The sequence below is a fragment of the Phocoena sinus genome, chromosome 17, assembly GCF_008692025.1.
Source record: "Phocoena sinus isolate mPhoSin1 chromosome 17, mPhoSin1.pri, whole genome shotgun sequence".
Classification (NCBI taxonomy): domain Eukaryota; kingdom Metazoa; phylum Chordata; class Mammalia; order Artiodactyla; family Phocoenidae; genus Phocoena; species Phocoena sinus.
In genome coordinates, this window is record NC_045779.1 from 41,978,750 (window position 1) to 41,999,692 (window position 20,943).

The 20,943-nt window shown below is 41.9% G+C and overlaps 1 protein-coding gene across 1 annotated transcript in view; it reads right to left on the minus strand.

Annotated features, from left to right (window-relative positions):
* Positions 1 to 7,765: 7,765 nt before the first annotated feature.
* NIPAL2 (NIPA like domain containing 2) overlaps positions 7,766 to 20,943 on the minus strand; it is a 73,314-nt gene continuing 60,136 nt past the window's right edge. Inside the window, exons 7-11 of the mRNA XM_032609355.1 lie at positions 16,891 to 17,026; positions 14,859 to 14,947; positions 10,924 to 10,987; positions 9,710 to 9,804; positions 7,766 to 8,367 (exon numbers count right to left, since the gene is read on the minus strand). Coding sequence (XP_032465246.1) covers positions 8,255 to 8,367; positions 9,710 to 9,804; positions 10,924 to 10,987; positions 14,859 to 14,947; positions 16,891 to 17,026 — 497 coding nt within the window. The 3' untranslated portion in view covers positions 7,766 to 8,254. The remainder of the gene's footprint in view (positions 8,368 to 9,709; positions 9,805 to 10,923; positions 10,988 to 14,858; positions 14,948 to 16,890; positions 17,027 to 20,943) is intronic.

Here is a 20,943-nt window from a genome sequence, read left to right on the forward strand (position 1 = left end):
AATACCAATTCACAGCAGAGACCCGTCACCCCAGGCCCACCCGGGGGTGGCTGCTTCACCAGTCAGACCTTCTCCCCACACGTATTTGATGTCCCCGTGGTTTCCAGAAAAGACTCAAGCCGCACATGTGTTCGGCCTGACGTCTGGGCGCTTCTGCTCCAGCCAGCTGGATTAGCTTTTCCTGTCTGGTCACCTGCGCCTTCGCTGTTGGCTCCACTGTCTCGGGAGCATTCTTCTGAAGGAGGATGTAGGGCCTTGGTGGCGCCAGATCTCAGATCCCCTCTTTCTGCTGTCCCTTTACATGTGTCATCTGCTCTTTCTTCCACATCTTCCCTCTGGGCCCAGCAGGCCAGGGAAAAAGAGCTCTGCTCTATAAACAGGAAAATGGGGCATCAGAGGCAGACAAGCACCCAGCAATTGGCATCCCTCTAAACAGGGAGAGAAAAGGGAGATTTGGCAGTGGACCGGGCAACCCCCCAAAATAAACATACATGCAACTAAAGGAAGGGAAATGGCAACAGGGGAGGAAAAAACTCCTCACTTTCAGTGTTCTTTGGAGGGGGCTCCGTGCCCAGATGTCCAGCGCGGCCCCTGGCCCGGGCTGAGAGCAGCAGTGCTGAGTAAACAGGAAACGCCAGGAATCTATTTTTATTTGGTGCTGTCTTTACTTTCCCTCGTTTCAGTGGAAAATGAGTCTGCATTCCACAGACTTCTGAGTGCCCAACAAATAGAAGCGGAGACAGTGCCAAGGCTAAGGTTCCTCTGCGCTGGTTTGGACCTGGTTCTCCTTTGCGGCGACCTTGGAAGGCTCGGCCTGGCAGGAAGCAGGTGTTTTGCTTTAGTGAAGACCCGCGGGAGGCAGCGGAGAGCGCCTGCGCCCGTGACAGATTTCTGTCCTCTCGGCAGCGGCCCGCTTCCCATCAGCCGCTGACAAGAGTCAGCCCCGCTCCTGGCCGGACACCGTCTCTGGGGCTGACAGCGATCGAACCCGTGTCCCCTGCACTGGCAGGCGGATTCTTAACCACTGCGCCACAGGGAGAGGATGGCCGTGGCCGCGAGGTCTGTGAGGACACCCAAACTGTTCCTGGAGGCAGAGCGAACTTGGCCTAGGGGTGCGGCCAGATACGGGGCTGGGGGTGGGGGCTGGGCGGGGGGCGGGTGGTGCATTGCGGAGTTTTGCCCTAAGGCCCACCTGCTCAGATCTGCAGGCCCTGGAGACAGAGTCGAGGAATGAGGGATTTAAAGGGCTCCTTCGTGGTTGAGCTCCCTGGTTTTTTCCCTGTCTGTGTGACTGGGGGTGACTGATCTCTCTCTCCACGTTGAGACGGCTTCACGTGTGTCTCCAGCTCCCCACGGCATCCCTTTCTTCAGCCGCTCTCTCACTCAGCAGATGCCTCGGGCATCCTTAAATCACCACATTTCAGTATTACTACACCTTTAAAAACACAAGGGGAGCTTCCCTGTGGCGCAGTGGTTAAGAATCCGCCTGCCAATGCAGGGGACACGGGTTCGATCCCTGGTCCGGGAAGATCCCACATGCCACGGAACAGCTAAGCCCTTGCGTCACAACTCCTGAGCCTGTGCTCTAGAGCCTGCGAGCCGCAACTACTGAGCCCATGTGCCACAACTACTGAAGCCCGTGTGCCTAGAGCCCGTGCTCTGCAACAAGAGAAGCCACCGCAGTGAGGAGCCCGCGCACCGCAACGAACAGTCCCCACTCTCCGCAACTAGAGAAAAGCCCACGCGCAGCAAAGACGACCCAACGCAACCAAAAATAGATAAATAAAAACAAAGTTGTGATGTCATCAAGCCTGGGATCTACCAGGGACGTCAGGTCATTTTCTTGGGCCCATCTTCTTCTGCCTCCTGTCTGAAGACTCCCATTGAACGGGTCTACATTATAATCTGAATAATCGAAAGAATGTCCTCTTGGTTTTCACGAAGCGTTTCTCCAGCGGGCTTATCCTTTCCCTTTCTGTGCCAGCAGCTCCATCTAACGCATGTCTTTTGGAAACTCAATGAGCCCTGGGAAAGTCAGGTTCTGGTGGTGGCCGGGCACAGATATGCTCTGCAGCCAGCTGGGAAGGGCTTGGCTGGTGTGTATGTGTGCTCATGAGTGGAGGTGAGCCTCAACACACCTGGGCTTTCCCGACACAGGCCTGGGCCTTGGCTTTCTCTTGGTCAGCCCCTCTTGAGTCTCTGCTTCTCTTGCAGGATCTGCTTACTTGCCTTCCTCTGCTAGCAGATTTGGCTTTTAGCTCTTTTACTCCACGATTCCCTCTCCCCTATAACTTTAATTTACTAATAACCGGGGCTTGCTCATGGCCCTTAGCTGTCATTCTACCTTCACACCTTTCTAGGGAGCCTTCCAGCTTCAGCTCCCACTCCTAACCCCTTGGCTTTCTCCATGTCTCCCAATTCAGGTTCTGGAGGGTGCAGCTCTGGTTGACCCAGCTCATCCTCCTCTGGGCACAGCTTTTGTGCCCACAGGCCATCTCAGTGGTCACTGTTCTAGCCTACGACCCTGATGCACTTGGTCATTTCTCATAGGACCCGATGTGCCACAAACGCAAAACTTGAATTCGATCATTATTTCTTGAATGTTTATTATGCCATCTGATATCACTCGTGAATGACTAAGAAAGATACAGGGGAAATGTCTTTAAATTTTGATAGATGAGCTTTTGAAAAGACACCGATGATGTCCTTAGGTCCACCCCACACCCCCAGAAATGAAGGTAGTGCCATCAATTTACTTCCCAAATCAAGTCCAAATTCTCGAGTCTCTATCAGAGCTGGCCACTCAAGGCCTTCTTAGCTGCCTTTCTAGTCCTATCAATCTGTCTTCCTCTTCATGTGACCCGCGTTCCAGATGTTTCCCAAGCTTGCTTTGAGCTATTCAGCTTCTCTTTTGCTCACAGGTTTCCTCTAATGTCCAAATTCTACATGTGCTTCAAAGGCCAGCTCAATACCTGTGTTCCTTTCCTGTGGCTGTCCCAACAAATTACCAGTGTGTGGCTTAAAACAACAGAAGTATATTCTCTCACAGTTCTAGAGGCCAGAGCTGAAGTCAAGGTGTCAGCAGGGCTGTGCTCCCTTCAAAGGCTCCAGGGAGAATACTTCCTCACCTCTTCTGGTTTCTGGAGGCTCTGAGCGTTCCTTGGCTTGTGGCTTCAGGCTGTACGCTCTGTCTCTGTCTTCTTGTGGCCTTCTCCTTTGGGTGTTTGTGTCTTTTCTGTCTCTTACAAGGATCCTCGTCTTTAGATTTAGGGACCACCCAGGTAATCTGGGATGATATCATCTCAAAATTCTTAATTTAATTACATCTGCAAAGATCCTTTTCCCAAATAAGCTCACATTCATAGGTTCTAGGAGTTAGGAGGTGGACATATCTTTTCGGGGTTGGGGGCCCCATTTGATCCACTATAATCCCCAATTCCCTTGAAGACTGTCACCTAGCCAAAAGTGACCCTTCTCCCTTTTGGGCTCCCATGCCCTTTATTCGAGACTCTTAAGGCCCTTTGACATTCTACTGTGCGGTTTAGATATTTTGGTACTAGTGGTAAGCGTGTGGGTTGCAGAGGCGTCCCGGGTTCAAATCCCAGCTCTGCCACCTGCCACCTGAACGGCACTTGTCAAGTTATCTAACTTCTCTTGCCAGGGTCAGGACGCAGTGAGGTGCCTGGGGTACACAATTTAAAGGGGCCCTTATTCACAGGGCTTGCAAGTGCAGGGTTGGCCCTCTCTCTACCCTGAGGGTGAGATTCCCATGAGCTTCCTTACATTTTGTGCCCTAGGTGCCTCTCTTGTCTTACCCTAGTCCCTGCCCTGCCTCTTGCCCTGGTTTTTAAATCTGTAAAGTAGAGATAGTGACCTCCCTGAGAGAGAGAGAGATTATAAGGACTAAATGAACAGCAGAAGTAAAAGACTTACACAGTAAGGGCTCAACAGATGAAAGCTATCGGTTCTCTGACCAGACAGTAAGTTCCTGAAGAGCTAGTCTTCATGTCTAATTTGTTTTTATATTTCTAATAACTTTAAACACATTACACTGAAAATAGTATGTGATCAATTACGTTTGAGTACATGAATGCGTATTTGCTGTTTGAGGCATGTGGTAATTGGGTTAGTGTCTATAACCAGGCAGGCAATTCAAGCTTCAAGTCCCTAGATCAAAAGTTCCTGAACTGATTCATTTCCTTTAGTTTAGTGTTTAGAAGATTTAGGTGAGGTGTGTTGGACAGAAGGAGTAGAGCCCAAGACTCAGAAAATTTTCGAGGCTGGTTTTCAAATTAGAACCATGAAGGAAGAAGCTCCAAAAGCAGGATGCGTGCATGCTGGAAGGATTAGCTTGCGTCTGGATAGCAGCAGCTCAAATGTGCAAAGTGGCTTGTGTCCACGCATGCTGGTCCTTCAGGAATGGATGGGCTCCTTCTCCGTTATGCATTTGCCAGCTCCCTGGGAAGCAGATTCTTTCCTGGAACACGGAGACTATCTTGCATCTTGCCTGGAACTCTGTGAAACTCCAGCTGCGTGCACCCCAAAACACCACATTTATTTGATATTGGGATTGATATTCCTCTTTTACATTGCGGTTGGGACTCATTAACTCTCAATAAGGACCGACACTGAAGGCGGAGTTTCCTCCTTTTGTAGCCAAAAAAAAAAAAAAAAAAAAGTTTCCTTGGATGGGCCACAGCTCCTGTAACTGATTTGCTCTCCTGGCACAGGACAGCATGTTGTGTGTGGTACCCTGAGGCTGGTGAGAAAGGGGAGAGACTCAAGAATTCCTGGGTGGGAAGGTTCTTCCCTGCATTTACCACAATTACTAAAACACTACATTTAATAGCCCAAGACTGGTCTATATTTGCATGGAAACCACATATATGTGGAATTTTATTTTTTTACTTCAAGATGGCCATAATAAGAGCCAGACGGTTGATGAGTCTAACAATTAGAAGCAGCTTCTAAATTCCCCACACAGTCATGTTGGGTTCAATTCTGAGATCTTGTTCTAAAAGTTCAAACTGTGTGGTGTTTATCTAGCAACCTCACTAAAGCACTCATACTGGCTGGTGCCAGACATGTGCATTAGGTTTGCAGTTGCCCAGTTCAAGGACTGCTCTATAACCAGCCTTGGAATTTAAATAAAGCAGTCTGGAAGGGTGTTGGAAAGGTTCATTTTAATAACTGGTTATATTTACGTCCATAATATCACTATTAAATTGGCAAGCAGGAGGCAGCCTTCGGTGTGGCCGAGTGTATATAGTCACCACCCCTGGATGAGCTGTGTGCTTTGAAACAAGGAGCATAAGGAGGTTCTTGGCTTCAGGAATTTGGCTCAATGCTTCTATCCATTTGAGCCATGTCCACCATTGCACCTGCTTCTTCTGGAGCCAGACTTACACATTATCACCATTATTCTTCAATAGCACTGAAATTGCACTAATGTATGAAATCTGTCTCTTCCCTTTCTTTCTCTGCCACAAACTTGAATCTCCAGGAGCTTGTGGGAATGGGTTGGGGGGTTGAAAACTACATTCTGGAATCACTGCTTGAGACATTTTTTTATTATATTGTTTTCAAGTGATTCTGGTGACGAAAGTAGTATAGTTACAGGGTAAGCAAACACTTAAACTGATAACAATCAGATGGTAAGGACCTCTGCTTTAATCTGCTACATGAGAGGTAACTGCTACTCATTTCTGAGGCAATTATCCACTTAAGAGTGTGGGATTGGAGAGGCCCTTCCGATACAGTCAGTGGTGCTCATAAAAGAACTGCTACCTTCAACAGAGAAGAATTTGGGCACCAGTGATGAACTCATTGCTTTCATTTGTATCTTACATAAGCAACAAGATCCTAATGTAAATATCAAGACATGGCTAACGCCCCCATTGTATCCAGTTTGTTTTTTAAACTCTTGAATGCCCAAGAAATAAGAAAGAAGCAGCACGGCAAGAGCAGAGGAGTCTAGACCAAGGGTTGGAAAACTATAGCCCAGCAACTGGCCACCTCCTGCTGTAAATAAAATTTTACTGACACCAGCCACGCTCATTTGTTTATATACTGTCTATGACTGCTTGCATGCTACAATGGCAGAGTTGAATGCTTGCCACAGACACTGTATGGCCAACAAACCCCAAAATACTTACTCTCTGTGTCGTTACAGGAAGAGTTCGCAGACCCCCTGGTCTAGACAGTCAGATGAGTCAAGTGTTGGCTAAAGGTCCCCAACTCACAATGCCAAGAGAAGGACAGGGTTGGCTTTGGTTGTTGTCGTGCAGTGTGTAATTTAAAAAATCTTTACAAGTCAGTACGAGTAAATCTCCTATTCACCTTACTTTGGAGACGCAATATGGAAAGTAAAATTAGGTCTGAATATATTTTATATGTTACCTAAACTCCTGAAGCATTGCTGGATTGTGCAAATGTGCATGTCAATGTCATTTCTTACAACTTTTAAAAGATGCAAATGTTGGCGACCACTAAAGTATTGGCATTATGCTTGTCTCTGTGTAAAACTCTACAACGTGCAAAACCACGTGCTATAGCTATAAATATAGTCCCACTTCAAGTGAAACTCTTCTGTCTAATTATTTCCCAAATCTTTGAAACCAGTTTTAAGAGTCACCAGAAATCTGTAGTTTAAGACACCAGACACATTTCTTAGCTGAGCCTTCCAATGCCAACATGTTGGACCAAGTTCAGTAAAACATGCCATAAATTATATGACTATGTTATTTGAATTAATGGGATACTTTCCACAATGGCAGGAATTGTTACCAGGAGTTCAAAAGCCAGACATGGGCTCTAGGTTATTATTCATACATCGGTGATGGATTTGAATCTCACCTTTATGGGCTAGTTTGGTTGGTCTGGTCAGGAATGCAGGTCATGACAAAGAACAAAGATAAAAGACCCAAAGCAGTTAAGACTGTAGTTTCAATAGTTCTGAGTTAAACAACCAAACAAATGCAAGACAATTAGCTGGAATAATATTGGACTGGCCTGTCAGAAGTGATCTGGAGGTTTTGAAATGTCATTAAGGATGGGGCCTATTATTTGGTGCTGGTGATAATGAAAGCTAGCTCTTTTCTTCTCATTTAAATATTAGGAGATCATAAATAATAACAGATATGATTATGGACTCTACCTGCAAATGTATCTTAGTAGCTATGTCACTATGGCAGCGGAAGAGCCATTCAGGGCATGGTAGCACCTGGGTTTCCTCCCTTGACTTAGGTTGGACCCCTTGGCTGTGTTCTATGTCTACAGATTTAAAAAGGCTGAAATCCAGTTCTCTAATCATAACTGTTCTTTTACCTAGAAGAATTTTATTCTAAAGCTTGAAGTAATGCCTTGAGGAAGAAACAGAGTGTTAGTGAAAATATCACTAAGAACTTAAATATGATCTTTGAGACGTGTTAAAAGTTAAAACATAAAAACCCACTTGATAAATTATAAGAGCTCAACAAATAAAGGCATAGTATATGAAGTTTGTCTTCAGTTTCAATTCAAGTATAATAGGATCGTACAGCTGAAGAAAACGTCACCATTCTATTACATTTTTATTTAAAAAATTGGTACTAATTCTTACATTTTTCCTTTCTTAAGCTTAAAAAAGTCCACCAGTCAAGGTCTTTTGATTTTGGTATACCCCATCGTAGAATGGGGTATAAATTCTAATTTAAAGACACCCTTAATTTTCAAAGGATATTTGTGATAGGGCTAGTTTTCAGAAAAGATGATTCACCACTAAGTTTGGGAATAGGAAGGTGAAATGTTTTGGGGGAGGTTCATAAAAGATGTCTTAGGAAAAATGAATGCTCTCAAACCTTTGGTTTAGGAGCGAGGTGGTGGGGCTAAAGTGTCCCTTTAAAACAAAGCAACTGACCTTGCAAGCTGTATGGGAAAAGCAACCGATGTGTTCTGCAGCCAAATCGTGAACGCACATTTTTGTGTGACATTCCTGCTTGGGCAGCCAGGCTCTAATTAAGATCTAGCCAGTTCGATGATCACTAGGGAGAGGTCCAGGGTGTGGGGAACACTTCAAATCACATTCCATGAACACATTAGACTGTCAAAGCTTAGGAAGGCCCTGATAGTCCATAGACATGGAGGTGGGGTAAAGGACTCTGAAACAAATGGGAGCACATGTCAGCATAAAATAGCTGCTGACACAAATTGAACATGTGCAGTTTTTTAAAAGGTGGTATCGAATAACAGGCCAGCAGCCATCCCTCTCGGCATTTCAGACCTCTTTCTTCTCTCCACTTGGGCTCTTTGTGGAGTCACTTCCATCAGGCAAAGTTCCATAGGATAAGCCGTTTGAATCTGGCTGTATTTTGTCCAGTGTTTGTTTCCCTGTGGAGATAATAATCACAAAGAATCTTTTGAGCTCTTTCAGAAGAATAAGTCTTAATAATTTCTCCTCTATCTAGGCCACATTTTATTCCCTTTAAAAAATACTAGGTGGTCACCCTCTAAGTAGAAGAGATAAACGTCAAGGAAGAACTCCACGCCCCTTGATGTGTCATCATTGCTGTCCACATGACCGAGCTGTCTCCCACCCAGGGTCTACCATGCTGAGCACGGAAATCAGGTTGGATCAGTCAGGAGATTAACATGAAGCATGCACTCATCTCCAAACCTCTCTCCCCAGTGTTCTGTCTCCTTGTTCATGTTTAGTCTAATGCATGTAACAACAGAGAAAAACAGTCTTTCATAGTGGTTTCTAAAGCTGTTACTGATCCTATGTATGGGGCTGTGTGAAATGAAAAATAGAGTTAAAAAGAAGTAAACTTTATTCCCTACCAAAGAACCCCTAACCATACAAGGCATCTCTAACACACACCCTTGCCATGAATGCCAGTTCTTGCACTGAATGCTCTTAGCTGATAAGATGGCTCGAATGCAAAAGAGAACACAGAACTCATAGGGCCATATTTTCTCAGTCGTAGGGATGAGGCTTTAATGGTGTTTGCTTCAAAGGCTTGGTCCTAGCAGAATGGTGGAGGAAGCTGGGAGAACATCACTGCTGTTTGTCTAGAGACCTATTGGTCACCCCAGATCCCTAGCAAAACTGGAGATTGTTGGGGGTGGTGAGCAGGGGAGGAGGTGGGGACACTGCAGCCCGTTTCCTTTGTTCTGGTTATGGCTTGTGTTGTCTACGTGACAGAAGCTAGTTATTCTCGGTGAGAGTGGAGAGCTGGGACAGCGATGCATCCGCTCTGGATGAATGAGGTAAGGAAGAGGGGAAGAAGCTCACGTTCAGGTGATCGAGAAGAACGTCTCTCTTGGCCCTACAGTGCACAGGCCACCTCCGTCTGAGCACCTGACTTTCTGGCCTTAGATGTTCCCTCAAAGGCTCTCCAAGCAACAAGGGTCTATTCTTGCCACTCCTACTCCTTTCCCTACCCTTTTCCAATTTAAAGAAACCTAAAAAGGAGATCTGCAACATCACCCAAATCAAGAAAACAGGATCAGTTCTTTTCTAACCCCAGTGTTCTGTGCAAAGCCAATATTCAAATAAATGATTATTAACATTTACAGTTAAACGATCACCTCTGGTTTCATCATTAAATGTACATGTTTTTGAGGGTAAGAATTACGTTTTATATTAATTTTACACCCCAAATCATACCAGCAATGATTAATTTATAAGGATAAAATTTTCTATTCTAAATCAAGGAATATACAGTTTTACCAGGGACGTGTCCAATATCAATGTAAGACTGTGGCAGATGTTCCTTTCCTCGATTTCTTGTGACCAAAACCACACCAAGGAATGACAGAAAACACCTGTAAGAATAATGGTAATAAAGAACACAAGATCACTGAAAGAACTCACAGCGTTAAATAACTGAATTCCATATTCTACATGATGACATACATTCCACTGGTTTTATTCTTTCTGTTTCTCATGGTAAGCTGCCTAGAACTTGTCTTAATTGCTGCAGCCAATAATATTTGTCCCCAAAACCAAGACCTGGGCAGCTTCCAATAAGTCTCTGCTTCGGGTTTTTACCATCTGGAGGCTAATTTAGGCTCTAAACCCTTTGGGTAGACACTAGGTCTCATTTTCTATCCATGCATGCCCAGACTCATTACTGGCATGCAACACGAGCAAAAAATAATTTATTCTTTAATTTTCTAAGATATTTTGTTGTCCTTGGCCATAAGAATAGTCATGGTTTCCAGATCCCAGAAGTTTAGCCTCGCCCAAAAATCTTATGAGATTGAATTCTCAAGATAGATGATTTTCTACACTGAAAAGAGTCTGGGCTCAAGTTTGCATAACAATGGTCATGCAGGATACCACATCAAGAAGCAACTAAGCATTCATAGGGTGCCAGCTGGAACCAATGGAAGAATTGATACATTGGCGATATTCTGTCAAAGTTCTGCTCTCTGTTTGCCACAATGCCAGCAGTGACTGTCCTCCAAATCTCTAGGCAGGGTTAAAGCTGGGCACCCAGACACAGGAGAGGGATGGCACCAATCTGATGTTATTAGGTCCAAAGGTAGGGAATCTGCCCCAGTCTCGGCCTTTTGTTCAAGTTGATCCTAGAGGCATCTGTGGTTCCCTGATTGAGATCTAACCTAGGGGTTCCCAAGGGTGGGGGTAGGTCTGATAGAGTATAAAAATGTGGAGTAGCTACGAGGGCCAGTGGATTTACCTTGACTTTGGCTGGAACAGAAAATCCCCAATGTTTCAGAACCCTCAGAGAGATACTTAAATCACAAAGACCCTGAGCCCTGGGTAGGGTGTTAAGTTGAAAAATATGTTTCTTTTAGGAACTCGGGGAACTGATGTTTCTTATATAATTTTCCAATTTTCTATGCCTCAGGTACAATGCCAAAAATCTCACATAAAAGTAATAGGATTTCACATACCTTACTTCTGAGACATTTACTCACCCAAAAAGATATATAAATATAGTGAGAAAAGCTGCACCAAGGAATTCCTTATAAAATATGATACCTACCGTAGAAATAGAAGATAACATTAATTTCAGGGTAAGAATATTTACAATAGCTACATATTGTTTTTCAAATTAATATATTATTTTTTCTAAGTACAGTTACCCTTAAAATGCACATCCTGTAGTTTAAAAGTATTTGCGTGCCATACTAACATTTTCAGTGATTCCAAAAGAACACAGATTTGTAGACTTTATATAATGTAAGTATCATTATTAAGAAATCAGCACCATTTACATAATTTTGCCAACAGAAATTTCTTATCCAGTCCAAGATTTGTCCCACTGGCATGTGCAAGAAAACAAAACTCGAGTGATATTTTCCACCTACAGTTTTAAGCCTGGGGTCAGCAAGCCTGACCTGTGCATCTGGGTGGACTCTGGGCCTTTGACACAGCGCTCGCACTTCAGGCCAGCTGCTCCCCATGCTGTCAGTCTTGGCAACACCCTGCGGTTTGTGGGTCTGGCATATTCTCATTCAGGCACTGGAGGTTGCAGATGTGCTACCCCAGCTCCAGTTCTCACTGCCAACCCCTCTCCCATCTCCTTCATCTGGTCTTTCCTTCTGGGTGAAGGGAAATGTGGATGTGTCCTTTACTCTGATGAGCTTTTCTTCTCTCCTTGTTAGTCTCAATGATTTCCTCTTGGCCTATTGTCCCAAAGCCTTCGTAGACTTTTTACTAAATAAGTTATCTTTAAATTATACATTACTTGGAATCAAATTTTGTGTGTGTGTGGTATTGGTCTTGTTACCCTGTGGACAAGTATTTATTGAGAGTCCTAAGTGCCAGCCACTGCTTAGGTGCTGCAGATACCACAGGGAACAAGACAGGGGCTTTCTCAGTCTGAAGTCTATCTCCTCACCTAGAGGATAAACTTCCTACAGGAATAAGCCATGTCCCATTCTGATGAATATTTGTTGAATGAATCAACACTTCTGAAGCACTTTTCCATGTTATTACACTTTTCCTTGTGATCATTTTAATATTTTCTTGTTATTCTGAGCTGGTGCCCCATAATATTCATTTCTTGAAGGACATTTTAAATTGTTTCAAACGTTTTGCTTTTGTAAAGTGTCAGGAAACTTCTCTACATATTTTTTTCCCAGTATTTTAGGATCTTTTGTTGTCGCTTTAAGAGGAATTTCTGTTAAAACAGAGCAAAAACTAAAACAAGTGTAGTAAAATACACATAACATTTACCATCCTAAACATTTTAAAGTTTACAGTGCAGTCGTATTAAGTATACAGTCGTCACTCGGTACCCACAGGATTTGGTTGTAGGACCCCTCCGCGGATACCAAGATCTGAGGATGCTCAAGTCCCTTATATAAAATGGCATAATATTTGCATATAACCTACACACATCCTCCACAAATACTTTAAATCATCTCTAGATTACTTATAATACCTAATACAGCGTAAATGCTATGTGAATAGCTGCTATCATGTGGCATATTAAGTTTTTGCTTTTTGGAACTTTCTGGAATTTGGGGGGGAGGGGATATTTTCTATCCACTGTTGGTTATATCCACAGATGCAGAACTGTTGATATAGAGGGCCAGCTATATTCATATTGTTGCGCAACCAATCTTCAGAACTTCTTATCTTGTGAAACTGAAACTCTATACCCATTAAACAACTTCCCCATTCCTGCCTCCCCCCAGTCCCTGGCAATCACCACTCTACTTTCCATTTCTGTAAGTCTGACTACTCTGGATACCTCCTATAAGTGGAATCATACAGTATTTGTCCTTTTGTGACTGGCTTGTTTCACTTAGCATAATGTCCTCAAGGTTCATCCATGTTGTAGCATGTATCAAAAATTCTTTCCTTTTGGATGGTTGAATAACATTCCATTGTATGTATACATCACATATTCTTTACCCATTCATCTGTCAATTTATGTTGCTTCTGTCATTTGGCTGCTGTGAATAATGCTGCTATGAACCTAGGTGTACAAATATCTGTTTGAGTCCCTGCTTTCAGTTCTTTCGGACATATACCCAGAAGTAGAATTGCTGGATCATACGGTAATTCTATGCTTAATTTTTTGAGGAACTGCCATAGTGGCTACACCATTTTACGTTCCGACTAACAGTGCACAGGGGTTCCAATTTCTTCATATACTTGCCAACACTTGTTATTTTATTTATTTATTTGCTAGTAGTCATCCTAGTGGGTGTGAAGGGGTTTTGGTTTGCATTTTCCTAATGATTAGTGATGTTGAACGTCTTTTCATGTGCTTGTTGGCCAAGCACAAGTACATCTTCTTTGAAGAAATGTCTTAATCAAGTCCTTTGCCCATTTTTTAATTGGGTTATTTGTTTTTTGTTTTTGAGCTGTAGGATCAAAGAGTGGAAACACTTTTAAGGCTCTTGATAAAAACTCTGAAACTCAGTTCTAGGAGGGAGGTACCATGGTACCCGACTCCACGAGAGTGCCCGCAACACTTCAGCCTTGTCAGCATTGATTATTGAGATAAAAAGAGCAAAACAAAAGCTTTACTAATTTAGCAGGCAATATATGGTATCTCATTTTCGTTTTAAGCTATACTTTTTGATGGGGGCAAAGAGGAGAAGTAAGTCAAGAAGCTTCACCTCCATTCCACACTTCAGTGACATCAGGTGAACTATTATCATTCCCAGAAAGTTCCAGCTTCCCTGGTTATCAGTTACTTAGTTTGCTAAGTATTCAGATCCAGCCCTGTTGGTCCCCCTATAAAACCTTCTTTTCAGGGGAACTACATGTTTTACACATCTTTAGCACAGTCATCTTAATTATTATGCTGTACGTCACGCCTATAAATGTCTTTGGCCTTGCTCTTTTCCTTTTTCAGTATTTCTAGGGCACACAAGTGTACAATCTTTTGTTACTTACTTTTGTCAACAAGCATAAAATGCTAAAAAAAAATTAGACGTTTTCGGATATAATCTTTCTCCTTAAAAGTATGTTTCAATTTTGGGAAACAGAAAATGCATTAATTACATTTAAAAATTGGCCCCCTGGCAGTCACCCTGTTTGCCATGAAATAAAAAAGATGTGTCCATTAGGCAACAGGTAATACCTAATTACCTCCCAAACACATAAACTTTGCATTGGGAAATGAAGTCCCAATATGACAAGGTAGTAAATACATCTAATAAGCCAATGAACTGAGGTATACCAGTACCAAACTTACAAATGATATACCTGAGTCGACTGTATTTTTGTTTGGACCAAGTTTCAAATTTATACTTTTTTAACACTACTGTGTCTGACATATTTAAAAAATTGTCCATAGAAAGAAAAGAGCTACAATAGTAGAAAAATAGAGGCCAGAACAGTAAAGGTAGTAGTTTCTGTTCTCATCTGTCTGGCCTTCCCTGGAACACTGGATTCACGTTTGGATCCCTCTCTCTGATGCAAGTGGTGAGCACCAGGGAGGGGAGAGTTCATCGAACTGGGGATGTTTGGTCCAGAGACAGGACACAGGAGGATCTGCGCTTTGATTATCAGAAGGGCTGGCAAGGAGAAGACTCCAGAAAGCAGAACTAAGATAAGCATCTGGAATTCACAGGGAGGCTTATTTCAGTTCCAATACAGGGGAATACTTTCTAATAATTAGAGCTCTCCAAATTATTAGAGTGATTCAAACCAGGACTGAACTGTCTCGGGGCACAGAGATCTCTGGGGAACATTCACACAAAGTAGAAGAACCTCTCCTAGAGGATGTTATGGAGGAAGTTCAGACACTGGGCGGTAGCTAGGAGGATGTGGGCTATACATTCCTTATAACCAAAATATTCCTTGATTTTCTCATTACTCTGAGGGAGACTTCATTTATGCCTTTTATGGGGATAGAATCACCTAAGCATAGAAAGCCGAAACTCACCTGCAATAATGGCACTGATTGTAAAGAAAGTATGGTTAATGGGCACCACCGTCGCTGTATTGTAGAGTTTTGTGGCTTGATTCAGGAGCCTAGAGCAGAAGGCACTTACTGAAGCTCTGTCTTTAAGAGACGCTCAACAATAAGTTAACAATAACATCGAGAAATGCATGTTCTTTAGCTACAACTACAAAGGGAAAGGAAGTGCAGTAAAAGGGCATTTCCAATCAGCAGTCATAGCTTATATGCATCTGATGTATGAGATCAGATGTCAGGTTTTACGGTCTGTTTAAACCAACAACAGTAACAATGAAAAGCAATTAATCATATTTGGAGGCCACAGAAGTTTGAGTTGGAAGCGATTCAAGCTGCTGGACCAGTATCACACTGGGGCTGATTCATTAGGATAGACTTTAGAACCTGTTAAATATTATATCGGGGAATGGTATAGCTATCCCTTGACATGCCACGTGCCAAGAAAGAAGATGGAGAAGTAAAGGAATGTTTAATGTTTCAAAAACAATGCTCAGCCCTCCAGCTGCAGAGCACATGTGGGAGCTCAGCTTCCCACTTTGGCCGCCAACATGGTTCAGGTTCCCACAACTGCACGGTGCAGCCCTGTCAGGGACTAGACCTTTTCTGAAGCGGTGCATTGCATTGACATCACCTGGGCACTTGAAAAAGCACTAGTGTTTAGGTCCTATTCTAGAGCAATTGAAAAAAAGAAATTTGTGAGTAGAGCCCAAGTGTTCCTCTATGTGTGTGTGTACATGCATGTACACACACACATGCATGTACACAGGCATGTGAGTATATATGTGCATGTATACATATATGTACAACACAAACCTCCTCAGGTAATGAATTGTAATGGGAAGCCAGGGCTGAGAACCATGGTTCTACAGTTCTAGTGTGGTCACATAGTTCTAGGGTGAGAGGTGCAGGGACTGAAACAGGGGTGATAGGAATGTAGTTTACCTTCAGTTGTATCTGGCTTTTAAATTCGTGAAGCAGAGTTTAAAGATAATGATGCTAATCACTAAATTCTGAAAGCTATGGTAACTGTACCGATTAATTCAGAAGAGAGGTGAAACAAAGCAGTTTCACGATTCAAGTGTTAGATACACACTTGGTCTTATAAACAAACAAAAGAAACAGTTTGTTTATGACAAATGAAACAGTGACAGAACATTGGATTTCTCCGGCAACACACTCCTTGTAACAGGGTCCATATTCAACCCGTAACAATTAGACCTGACTTCTAGCACCTAAGGAAGGAACCACTCTCCTCCAAAATTTGGGCTTTGTTTCCTGGCTGGCACTGGGCTGGCGCTCCTGCATAGCATTTCGGGGTAAACAGAAAACTTTCTGGTGGACTCAGGAGAACCTAGCAGCAAAGGCAAAATCATGATGTGAAATGGAGGGGAAGAGATTGGAGCAGATGGAGGTGGGGGGAGAGAAGAGCAGAGATTAAAAATGTTCCATATCACCACTGTGAAGCCCCAAGAGAAATGTAAAACAATCATTCTGCAATCCCGTGGGTGCAAGGAAAATTCTGGCTAAAGATGCAAAGTTTTGGGGAAAGGATTTCCCTCCCGGCCAAACGTCTGGTTTTGTCCATCTCTGGGCAATTAATGAGTATGAGCTAAGAAATGAAGGTGAAGGGTTCATGTATTTCCTATATTTAGAATGAAATCCTGGATGTGGACCTGCCCCTTTGATTTATTGCTAATGACAACCTGTGTGCGATGGATATTAATTACAAGCAGAAGAGCATCAGGAAAGTATCAAAGTGCACTTAGCTGGATTATGGCCACACTTTAGAACTCACAAAACATGAAGGCAATGCTTCGTAAAAACTTATTATTGGATGTGAAGGATAAAGCCAGGGATATTGGCTGAGGATAAGCATAGACCCCTCACCCTTAGAAATCAGTTACATCTAATTTTAATTATCATTGAGGCCAATAAAGATTAATGTTCAGAGAAGCACAGGAATGTTGAAAGGGCAGTGAGTATGTAAGAGCTAACTTACTTGACTTGGAAAACACAAGATGCTATCATGATGATAAACATGATATAGAAGATGGGATAAGTTAGTTGCATTTTATCCGTCACAGAAAAAGCGATCATGCCTGAGACGGCTTTTACTGAAATAACAGTCAACGAGGCTGAAAAAGAAAACACAAAACACAAATAAAATACATATCTGAGATAGAATTACAAATAAGTATCTTAACTTTACATGGTAGAGTAGTAAATACCCCTATTATGCTTTAAGAATGAAGACTGCCCTGAGAGGTGCCCTGAGAGGCCAGCCAAGCAGTAGTCCTGTTGCTCAAGCTGTGGCCTTTCCATTTGCTTAAATCAGCTAAAGATCTGCTGTGTGACTGTGTGCTTATCTTTGGAGCAAGATGCTTATTTTCCAGCCCTCACTGTTGAAAGGATGCTGTGGAGGTTATAATTACTAGTAGACGGGAAAGGAAGAAAACAATGAAGGGAGGAGATAAGAAAAGGCAGATTGCCCATGTGACATTAATGGGAAAAAAACTATACTGAAAAAATTTAAAGCCAAATAGATGAGAAGACTGGAAAGTGAAAAGCAACTCACTCAGTGAGTTTACTAACAGTTGTACTAAGTCTACGTATGAGCCCTTTTGTTAGTAAACGCCTAGAAGTTTTCATTAAAAATATTTTTTGACAAGGACGTTAATAGTAAGCAGGGCAGAGCTGAGTATTCATTTCTCAGAGTCAACCCTAAATCTAAGATTTACATAAGCAATGTCTGTTTATTTTCTATGCTAAAAGAGGAACTTATCACTATGAGAACAAGTTTCTCATATGTTTCAAACAGCAATGAGGAAAAAGTGATTTGATAAGGTTATGGTAGAATGAAAGCAAGGAAGAATTTTCTGGAAACACAGTGTTTCTGTAGGAAGAAGAGAGTATTTTCTTTTTGTCTTAGGTCTCTTGAAACTACTGTTGCATATAATTCCATAATTTAGCTGAAACCCACAGAAAGTTAAAAAATAATTTTTACATGAAATCAAATATCTGTAAGTCAAAGGCAGTGTGAAGAAGAAATACTATCTTTGATCTACTTGGTCATAATATATCTGAGCTTTATTCCTTTTAGCTTTTGAAAAGGATGTATATATATAATGTTTAAAATAGCAGGTGATGGCCAACTAGGAAAAGCCTAGCTTTCTAAAAAATAAAAATATACTTTGACTTGAAGGTTACCAGGGCACACTTCCAAATTAGACATTTTCTTTCTGTTAAAAGTCACAATTAACAGAGGAGACCAGGTGATAAATTCTAAAAACAAACTCCCAATTTGAACAAAGAGGCCCTTACAGCTGGGCCCTTCTTCACCTTAAATGTTTTTTGACTTGGTCATTTTACATATTTTCTATAGATTATGAAAATAGTCATATTTTAGCTAATCTAGAAATGTAAAATATCTATAGACATGTATGTCACTTGATGGTTTAAGTTTATAAGGTTAGCTCCTGAGGGACCCTGATTTCCTCCTAAACACCTGGCTTGAAATTGGAGCACGATGTGGTGATGGGCTTGTGGTCTGAACAGCCAGGTTTCCAAAAGAGATCATTCACGGAGAAAGAGTTGAACACATTGCTCCCTTCGCCTCAGAACCTCAGGGTTGCAAAGCCCACCTAATTCAACCACCATCTGATGTTAAATTTACTTAAATACAAAACAAAAACAAAACTAGAATTCTTTATTAAACAGCTAAACCAACTATCAGTTGCTAGAGTTAATCACTATATTTTCAAAGCACGCACAATCACCACCTGATTAATCACTGTTTATTGTATTTCTAAGCCGGTGTCGAGTACTTCTAAGTTTTTTTGAGGGCGGGGGTGGTTAATGAGGATGGGTGGGGAATACCAAATTGTAATGCAGTATCATTCTAATGCTGTAGATATAAAAGTAGAAAGTACTTACATATGCACAGAAAAAATGGCTAGAAGAAACTACATCAAGATACTATCAGTGGCTATCTCTAGGCAATGGGATTATGAATAAACTTTAAACTCATTTTTTTAAACTATAAAATGTATACATGCCCATTTACAAAAATACGGAAAATGCAGAAAAGTCTGGAAAGAAAAATAAAAATCACCTGTAATCTCAACACTCATCCCCAAATCTTTTTTTTTTTTTTTCCCTGCGGTACGCGGCCTCTCACCGCTGTGGCCCCTCCCGCTGTGGAGCACAGGCTCCAGACGTGCAGGATCAGCGGCCATGGCTCACGGGCCTAGCCGCTCCGCGGCATGTGGGATCCTCCCGGACCGGGGCACGAATGCGCATTTCCTGCATTGGCAGGCGGACTCTCAACCACTGCGCCACCAGGGAAGTCCCCCAGATCATTTTTAACATTTGAGACTCTTTGTAGTTATTTTTCTATCGCTAAGCACAAATATATTATAACATGTGAATCATACAGTATATACTACTTAGGAACCAATTTTCCATCACCATTAAGTATTTTCTATGCCAGTAATTATTCTTCTAAAGTATGATTTTTATTGGCTGGAGAGTAAGCCTTTGTGTGAATGGGAATGCCTTTTGGGAACTCCTTACTCTTAGATATTTTGATTGTATCCATTTTTTTTGGTATTAAAAACGAAACTGTGATGAATATCCTTGAATACAAATCTTTGTATATCATTCTGCCAATTTCTGTAGGAAAATCACCTAAAGGGCAATTACTGTGTTGACAGCCACTGTTCTTCTGAAATCTATTGGTAAACTATCTTCTACAGAGGACCAGACACACTCCCGTAATATCATGAGGCAGTGCTCAATTATATGAATTTTTAATATTAAAATATTTTATAGCTTCTTTTTGTCTTTCTCTGTTTTCTTAATCCTCAGCAGTAGACATGTATTACTGTCATCATTTTAACAGTACGATTTTTGCCCGGCATGAATTATGCTGACCCATGTTTAAAAGTCAGCCTTCTCAGTTTATTCCTAGTTCTTCCTCAGAACTGATTCTTGGGTTTATTTATCGATCCATTGCTTTTCTGCCTTCTATCTCATTACTTTTTGCCTTTATCTTTACTAATTGTTCCTTTCTGCTTGCCTCAGCTTTATTTCTGTGCTTTTTTCCCCTAACTTCTTGAGTTGAGTACTTAATTGACTTACCTTTAAAGCAATGAATTTCCTTCTGAATACAGCATTAGTCATAAACTATAGGTTTAACATTAAGTGTTCTCATAATAATTTAAGAAATATATGCTGTGATGAAATGGTGGTTTCTGCTTTGGCCCAGCTGCAGTTTAAGCATAGTGTTTAACATTCCCAGGTGGTACGGTTTTAGTGGTTCTATTTTTGTTATTATTTTCTGTTTTTATTTCACTGTGATCTGAAAATGTGGTCTGTACTATTTCAACTTCCTGGAATTTATCAAAAATTTCTTTGTGGCCAATTATAAGATCAGCTTTTGTAAATGTTACACAGGCACTTGAAAGAAGGTGTATTCTCTGCTTTCTGGATTTAGAGTTCAACCTTAGAGCTGCCAGATCAAAATTAAGCATTCAGTTTCTCTAATTTTACAGATTTTTCTGTCTCCTTATTTCCATGAGCTAAGAGAAGTCTCCTACTCCTCTTATATTTATGCTAATGTCGTTTCTGAAATAGCTGCTGCCCAGTCTACTGAGGGCCCCTGTCCCCTGATGCCGCCTCCTTCCAAGTCCCAGTCCTACCCTGATTAGCAACTAAATACTAATAGGGGAGCCTCCAGGATCCTCTGTTGCATTTACTGCTTCTGCCTTGATTTTAACTTAGATGGTAATGTAATGACCTTCTGCTTTCTTTTACTTTCAATCTGAGTTACCTTGTTTAGATGAAATTGATGTATGAAGTCAAAATATTTCACAACCAGCAGAGGCCAGTCAGAAAGGGTGATGTTTCAATAACCCTTATAGAGCTGAACCAGAGGAAACTGGCTGAATCCAATTTCAGAATCTTTTTCAAAATCAATACGGGAATTTTTCTCAAGTACAATTTGGAAATCTTTCTTTTTCACTTGGTAAACTTACCCCATTTACATTTATGA